The sequence below is a fragment of the Poecilia mexicana genome, unplaced genomic scaffold, assembly GCF_051168715.1.
Source record: "Poecilia mexicana isolate PSO_F unplaced genomic scaffold, ASM5116871v1 scaffold_7, whole genome shotgun sequence".
In the NCBI taxonomy this organism is placed as follows: Eukaryota; Metazoa; Chordata; class Actinopteri; order Cyprinodontiformes; family Poeciliidae; genus Poecilia; species Poecilia mexicana.
In genome coordinates this window covers 28862189-28870287 of record NW_028263376.1, presented here as the reverse complement: position 1 = coordinate 28870287, position 8099 = coordinate 28862189, and the positions used below count along the sequence as shown (strand labels likewise).

Here is an 8099-nt window from a genome sequence, read left to right as displayed (position 1 = left end):
CAGCAGAAGTTTTCTGGGGGCCACCTTGGGATATGAAATATTAGAGCAGTTCAGGTGAATATTATTTTTCTGATTCATGGATTACATGTTTCATTCTCAGAAGGTTTTTCTTCTAGAACAACCATTTGTGGTGCACTGCCTTCAACCTCTATTTCCCACACTATTAATAATCAACGTACTGTAAATAACCACCCAATAATAAATGTAGCAACAGTTTAAAGATTCATCCCATTAACTGCTATAACATTTTCAAACTGGAGTTATTTTTAAGGGATAAAAGTTGATTTTGGCCACCTTGAAGTGGATATTAAGATACAGCTAATCTGGATTTAAACAAAATGAGGATGCCAAGAGCTTTAGCAACAGCAGGTAAGTCGCTAAATATGTAAAAGATTTCAGCAGAACCTCACCAAATTATCTCTTCAAGTGCAAGATTACTAAATAAGAACAACAAACACAGCTTCACATCCTGTGTTTAAGAGGTATTGAACATAGTTTAATTATGAATCTGAAGATGCTTCAGTTTGGCAAGATGCAAAATAATAAGCTTACAGGTTAAACTCACAATCTTCAGGTTGACATTTCAGAATTTAGTCAGTGTTCGGTTGAGTATTTGAACAAGGCCCTGAAAGCCACAGTTGGTGATGGTAAACTGTCGTGATGTAGCGATGACAGGGAGCTAAAGAAAACTTCACTCGCAGCTTACTGACGTGGAGACTGAACAAACATGAGATCTAAGAGCATCTTGTGTTTTTCCCCTGTGAGCTGCTACAAGTGTCCTGCATGTAGCTTTTAAAATTTTAAAGCCTCTGTGTGCTTGTTTATGTCCCCGTCCGTCTCGTCTGCAACGGGAAACCGCAGCTGGAACACCTGAGGCCTGACTGAGCTCCAGAGGAGAGACACAAACTCTCATGACGTTGTTCCGTCCCTTAACACTGCTTCCTGCACACGTCGTTGTGCGATTTAGACCCTGAAGATTAAGTCGAGCATTCACAAGTGAATGCCGTCTCATATTTACACGATTACATTCATATATATGTATATATATATTTTTTTTAGCCAGAGTCAGTCGGAACATACACAGTATTAAAGTAGTAAGATTACCCTGCTCTATTTGATGTATAAATGTTCAGGCAAGTCGTAGCATGGAGATGTCGATACTTGACAAACCACAACAACTTATATTGCACATTTTCTAATGTTCACACAAACTGCTTTACCATAAGTAATAGTACAGTTAAAGCTTCGTGTGCTCAGTATCTTACTAAGATAAGCACGTAAATAGACATTGCAGGCTTCTCAGTACGCTGCCTGCACTGTTATGTGCATGTATGCTGTTCCTGAGGACGAACAATCTTCCACAGACCCACGTTGCAAATTGCAAGAGCTTTGCGGTGACTTGCTATGATCCGTTCTCTTCAAACTACATTCAGACGAGGAGAGAGCCACTGCTTTTGCGCAAGAGGTTATTTCTTTAGCCATCCATCGCCCTCCTTTGCTCAGGCTACGCTCTGCTCGACAAAAGGGGGAAGTTTGTAAGTTTTCTGAGATGTTATAATCTTCTGCTCGTCCTGGAGCTCCAGCGGAGGCGGCTGCAGCTGCAGCTCCTGCGAAGGATACGATTTAAAGACGCCCCCGTGCGCGGGCTGCGGCGACGCGGCCGGTTTTGGCTCCACGTTGGGCTTGTCTTTTCTGTCACTTTGCTGGAAGTCCAACGCCAGCGTCTCCTTGCAGCAGAAGTACTGCTGCCATATTTTCTGAAATGCAGTGCGAAACTTTTTGATGCGGAAAGCGTAGACGATTGGGTTGACAGCGGAGTTGCCGTGAGTGAGCAAGATGGCGATGTAGAGCAGAACCATCGGCTTGTTGCACTTTGGACAGAACAACGTGATGCAGTTGATGACATGAAGGGGGAGCCAGCTGATGGAGAACAGAACAAACACCAGGACAAGAGATTTGGCGAGATTCAACTCTTTGTCATAGTACTTGTTGGGGTCTGAGAAGCTGGAGGTGATTTTCTTGTTGTTCAGCTGCTTGTGGATCATGTAAAAGATCTCCACGTAGATGACCAGCATGAACACCAGAGGCGGCAGCACGCAGCCGAAGAAGTTGAAGTAAACCATGTACGTCATACTGATGACGGTCTCAAACCGGCAGGTGACGATGAGGTCCGAGCCGATCGTGCCGTTTTCCTGGAGGTGCTTTAGATTGTTCCACCCTAACATGGGCGTCAGGCCCACGACGAACGCCAGCGTCCAGCACATCACCACAGCCAGGCCGGCCCGCCGGGACGTCACCACCCGCTTGTACCTGCAGGAAGAACCAGGAATAGGTCAAAATGTCTTCACTGTTGGAACATGCATGTTTTCTTTCACAAACCGTAACAGTTGATGTATATATATTTTTTAAATTTAGCAATTGTATCTTCTTGTGTTGGTTGAAGATCATATTTGACATTTGTTGAAATTTGTACTATCTTTATTTTTTATGTACAACCAGAATAAGTTTTATTTCATTGTCCTTGAGTTGAATACTTTAAACCCTAAGCTGATGGGCTGCAGCTCATTGCAGTGCAAATTGGACATGCGCCCCTGAAAGTAACATCAGCACACTTTATACTCCGTTTTTCATATATGATTCTTAACTTTGTAACTTAATTTTGCAGATGCATTATTTGGCCCACCAGACTTCACATTTCTGCTGCAGATTTATATCTTCTAAATAACTTATTGTAAAGGATTAATGGTGAGAGACTGATCGAGGTAAAAGATTCAGGGTCTCTGAAATGTTATTATTCCTCTCTCATCTACAGAGAAAGAAATGAAACAGATGCAGCCTAAAGGCACACATGTAAACATTTATCTGATCCACCTCGATGCTAGAAAGCATGCAGCGCGGTAATTAGATCATGTCTAGATTACCATTGGTTGATATTTACAGAGTATGATGAGAAAATGTTTGGATCATCACAAGCTGACCTTTGCTAAAAAGGGAGCCTGGAGCTAAACCGGACCTCGCATTTTAGCCCGATTCTCACTGGTGACATGCAGTGTGTCTAGTACTGATTAGGGGGCAGATGTGTTGAGATGCAGCGGTACAAAGACGCATGGACCAGTCTGTTCGCTCCTTAGAGAAGAAAAACAGCATCAAAAAGCACCTTTTGTTTCATTGTTCTGATGGAGCAAAAGATTTAAATGGTTTGAAGATTGTAGTATGTTATCAGTGAAAGCTTGGCTGTCCTGTTCACTCTTTTTCTTTTAAGCTTTTTTAAGCATATTTCTAGAGTTTGGAAATGGAAACTGGCATGTCTGTCACAAGCTACAAGCATCAGCACAGCTAAAAAGGAAACGTTGCGAAAACTGTGATATATGCCCAATAATTGTGGCGTATATGTGAATTAGTCTCTTTTCTTTTGTTAGAAAAAGTATGGAAGATAATGAACATCCTTGAAAATTGCTGATTTATTCCACTTGAACCACAATTAAAAGGACTTTGGATTGGTGAAAGCAATGAAACGCCAACAGCTAAAGGTTTTCCAAGAGTGTCGTAATGAGCCACAAGCTATTATCTGTGGTGACAAGGAATAATAAATTACAACGTTTAGTTGATACTGGGATGTCTTATCAGCTCCTAGTCGTTATCCTGGTCTGCTCTAGTTCTGTCATTAAAATCACATCCATCCAGACCTTACAAAAAATTCACACCCTTTAACTTTTCTACGGTTTCTGACATTACATACAATACTGCACATCAACATGTAAATAGCCCTTTCATTCTGATACTCCTGAATAATATCCAATTTCAAGTTCAGTTTTCAATTTCTTAAGGAAGTCACCTGGTAAATACAATAATCAGAGTATGTGTGTTTGTCAGTGTAAATCTGTTCTGTGTTGTTAGAAAACAGAAGCGACATAAACATGAAGGAACACAGCAGCCAGGTCAAGGATAAAGTTGTGACTATGTTTAAAGCAGAATTTGGCAATAAAACAATTGCTGAAACTCTAAGCCTACGAAGAGATGGATGTCCATCTTGAACACATTATCCCTTCCACACACGGAGACTGCAGCATCAAGTTGCTTTTCTGTAGCAGGGAAACCAGTAAGGGTTGATGGGATGATGAATGGATCTATGGAAGAAAACATGTTTCTGTTCTGGTAAATACCTTAGATCAACACTGTCTGGCTGGAAAATGAAAACTTTAAACAAAGAAGCAGCCAAGAGGCTAATGGTAACTCTGGAGAAGAAGTTCCACTTGCAGTTTATCAAATATCAAGTAGGATAAAGAGCAAACGTGTGCAAGAAAAAAAAAAATAACTGTGGTCAGATAAAGTGAAACTACAAGTTTTTGATAAACTATTTGTGGCAAAAAAGAGCAATATTTGCCATCACGCTGGTCATATTGTCCACACAATGGTGGCAGCATGATGGAAGCTGGTCAGGTTTATTAGGAAGATAGGTGAAGCTAACAGTAGGCAATCAGGAAAACTTAAAAGTGGTTCAAAAACCTGAGGCTAAAATCTTCCAGCAGAGCGGTCGCAAAGTCCAGTCCTTATGACCAGCCATCTTGCAGCTTTTCGATACCTTTCTTTTCTCAACACACCTGAATAAAATGCCTGAATTCTCTCATCAGCAGTGATTCAGTTCTGCAGAGGCCTGGTAACGAGGCATTCATTGGATTCAGCTGTAAAGGCTGCAGGACAGCAGCTCTCAAGGATCAATCTAGCAAGACAAAAAGCCTCAAACACAAAGCCAGAGATGCATTGTAATCCATGTGTTACGATGGCCCAGTCAAAGTCCAGACTGTATTCAGTTGTCTGCGTCAAAGCTTTTTGGCAAAGAAGAATAGGCAAAAAAAAAAACACCTTGTGATATATATATATATATATATATATATATATATATATATATATATAGAGAGAGAGAGAGAGAGAGAGAGAGAGAGAGAGAGAGAGAGAGAGACTTGTAGATGCAATGTATCAAAAGATTGGTTTGCAAAGCACTGACTCAGGGAGTTAGAACCCAAGCATGACCCATTTCTCTTATTATTTTTAGTTAAATAATGAGTCAGCTTTACTTTTTCTTCCAGTTCACATTAATGTGCGCCTTTGTGTTGGTTTGTCATATAAAATAAACCCAACTTAAGCACGTTGAGGGTTATGCTTGCTGAGTTCAGTGGTATCAGGTCTGTATTTCCGCAAGGCCCTGTTCAGACGGGACAAACAGAAAATCACAGGCTGCTGCGGGATCAGCATGCCCCTGTTGTTTTCACGAACCCTCTGGCGAGCTAAATCTACCCAAATGTGGGGTAAACACGGCAGTCTGAAGTGAAACACGATCCCCGTGCAAATCGATGCCCAAGAAGAGAGCTGTGGTAGCTCTGACCTCTGTGTGAAGAAACGACCACCATCGCCCCTTCCCACATGGAGCAAACAATAATCAGACTTGAACCTTCACCCCCGACCTCCTCCCGTCCTTCCCGAAAGACCTACGTTACCTGGTCGGGATCTTGACCCTGAGATAGCGGTCAATCGCGATGGCCAGCAGGGCCAGGATTGAACTTTCCGTCAGCACCAGCATGGTGCACGTCCCGAGCAGGCAGCTGTAAAAGTAAGTCTCAAGTCCGATGCTGACCGTGATGGCCAGGGGGATGACCAGCGCTCCCACCGCAATATCCGCCACAGCCAGGGAGACTATGAAGCAAAACGTGGTGTCTCGCAGGGACTTATTAATTTTCACCGCCCAAACCACCATCACATTCCCTATCACGGAGGCTACAGCTATCAGGACCTCCATGCCTATGTACAGCGGCGGCGCCGAGGAGACCGTCCCGGGCATGTCAGCAGATCTCTGTGATCAACAAAGACGTGCACACTATCTTTGTTTTCTTCTCTTGTCCTCTAAGGTGTTTCCCAAATTAGTTGTGCGTCCGTCAGTCTCATGGCGCCCTTATTCCCCACTCTGGATGCCAGATGTACATCTCGAGGGACCAAATCCAGCTATTAAAAAAAGGAAAGAAGCGGCGAAGACTGCGGGCTGTTCCTCTGAAGCAGGTGTTTTTGTCCAGCGGCTCCAGCGGGTCGCTCCCGCTCGGTTTCCTGCGTCCCCTCCACTTGGCTGGATACACCTGCTTCTCGTAAGCACAGCATCCTTCCCACTGGCTCCGGTTTCTTCGAGAGGGCGCTGGGCGTTTTGTCAGCCTACGTCTTTCAGTTTGACAGAGCACGTTTTAACAGCGCCGCTGCCTGCGCATTTTTGGCAGGAAAGCGCGCACAGATTCAACTCCTGTGCAGACGGCAGTGCGCTCTGTCCCCCCCCCTTCTCTCTCTCTCTCTCTCTCTCTCTCTCTCTCGCTTTCTCTCTGTCTCTCTCGTACCTCTCTTTCTTTGTCTCTGTGTGTTTTCCTTTCTCTTATTTTATTAGGAGTGAGCGTGAAGCTCCAGATGATTTCATTTGCCTCTGTTTTCGTTTATCAGAGCCTGTTGGACCTGTTTCTTTTCTATGTAATGGGGTGGATTCATTGGAGGGATGGTTTGTTCCGTAACTAATCTTTCAAGAAATTCTGTGCAACTTTCTGTGGGACCATCCCAGAGGAAGTCTCGCTCTCCTCCCCGAGGATATTTCTCTGCCACGGGCCTCGACAAGTGCAAGTGTTGCACACTTTCCATAGAACTGTGAGATTCATTTTGTTCTTGGCAAGATCTCAGTTTCATTTGCATTTTTCACACAAAGACATGCGATGGTTTCAGATATGTGTCCACATGTGGTACATGCTAAATACTGATACAGGTGTGGACATATTTGTTGCACACAGATGTGTAAAAAGCTTAAAAAAATAGAATGATCAATAGTTGTTGTGACAGTGTCTTACACTGTAAAAAAGAAAAAAAAACTATTACCGTATTACCAGAATTTAATTTTGTGGCAACCACATCTGCCAGTATCTTACCGTAAATTAGAGACGGTTCTTTTTACAGTGTTGCTCACCAATCTTTGATACCAGAGATTTTATTCGAGTTCATTGTGTTTAACAGAATCGCGGGTGGCCCTATCCTTGGTGTTTCCTTTTGCCTGTAAAAGCATTTTGTCTTCTATCCTCGCAGACATGATCATGACAGAAACAATGAAGAAATTTGCACATTCAGGGATGAGAGAAACGGGGCATAGCAGGCAGCATAACACGAGGAACTGACAGCTGACTCACTGAGCTGAGACGAACAGAGGAGAGTAATTACTGACGAGTTGCATTTGTGAGTGAGGGCCAGGGACTAACTTCACATAACAAAAACGGTCAAGAATTAAGGATGGAACCAGGAAAACAGAGGCCACATCAAAACGTGGACATCAGAAGGCAAAACAATGCAAAGGCAATACAAAGTAAGGTTGTTTGTAGTAGGTCTTCCTCTGATCATGAGCTTCCTCTGCTTCCTCTCTCCAGTTTCTGTATCTGCCCCCCCCCTCTCTCTCCCAGATGTAACTCTTTTCTGTAGTTTTCTTTGCTTTCTTTCCAAGGTAAAAAATTGGTTTCAGTTAAAAATATTGAACTGGGTCACTGCATCACTTTTATAGGATCACATTTATGCCTCAGGAAAACAACAAGTTTTTAGATTACTAATTAATTAGAAAATAATAGAGTAAAACAAAAAGTTAAAAATGGATTGAGTTACATTTACTTAAAGACATTAGGGTAGCGGTAATTGTGACCCCAGTGATTTTATTTTTACAAATTGTTATTTTATGGCATGTTTTAATCCCCTTTTCAATACATGCACTTAAATTAAAGCTTATCGTTTTCCATTATTTTGCATTGTGAGATAATTTTGCTGCAATGAATTTTGAACTTATTTTAAGGTCAAGGCCAAATAACTTCTTTATCGCTCTAAGACACTTATGAAACAAATACGGATAACTCTTTGATCTGGTCCTACATACAATCTGAGAGGCACAGTATCTTATCTTGTTTAGAGTTCACAGTGAGAGGCATGAGCTTTGAGCAAAGGCAGGGATGATCAGTCATACTGAAAGGTGTCACAGATGGTGCACTTTACTCACTCAGATGTTTTATGGGAGCGGGAAGGCAGCATTTACACTCGGTAAGTTA

At 42.5% G+C, this 8099-nt stretch overlaps 1 protein-coding gene across 1 annotated transcript; it reads right to left on the bottom strand.

The window, feature by feature from the left end:
* Positions 1–470: 470 nt before the first annotated feature.
* Positions 471–6463, bottom strand: adora1b (adenosine A1 receptor b). Its single transcript, XM_015004409.2, has 2 exons — positions 5496–6463; positions 471–2310 (listed from the first exon to the last, which is right to left on the bottom strand). The coding sequence occupies exons 1-2, from the start codon at positions 5834–5836 to the stop codon at positions 1500–1502; spliced, it is 1152 nt and encodes a 383-aa protein (XP_014859895.2). The 5' UTR covers positions 5837–6463; the 3' UTR covers positions 471–1499.
* Positions 6464–8099: the final 1636 nt, after the last annotated feature.

Bases quoted from the DNA above. Each gene is read 5' to 3' on its own strand.
- adora1b (XM_015004409.2), bottom strand. From the start codon at position 5,836: ATGCCCGGGACGGTCTCCTCGGCGCCGCCGCTGTACATAGGCATGGAG. The intron at 2,311-5,495 runs GTAACGTAGGTC...TTCTTCCTGCAG, and splicing joins AGGGTCAAGATCCCGACCAG to GTACAAGCGGGTGGTGACGT.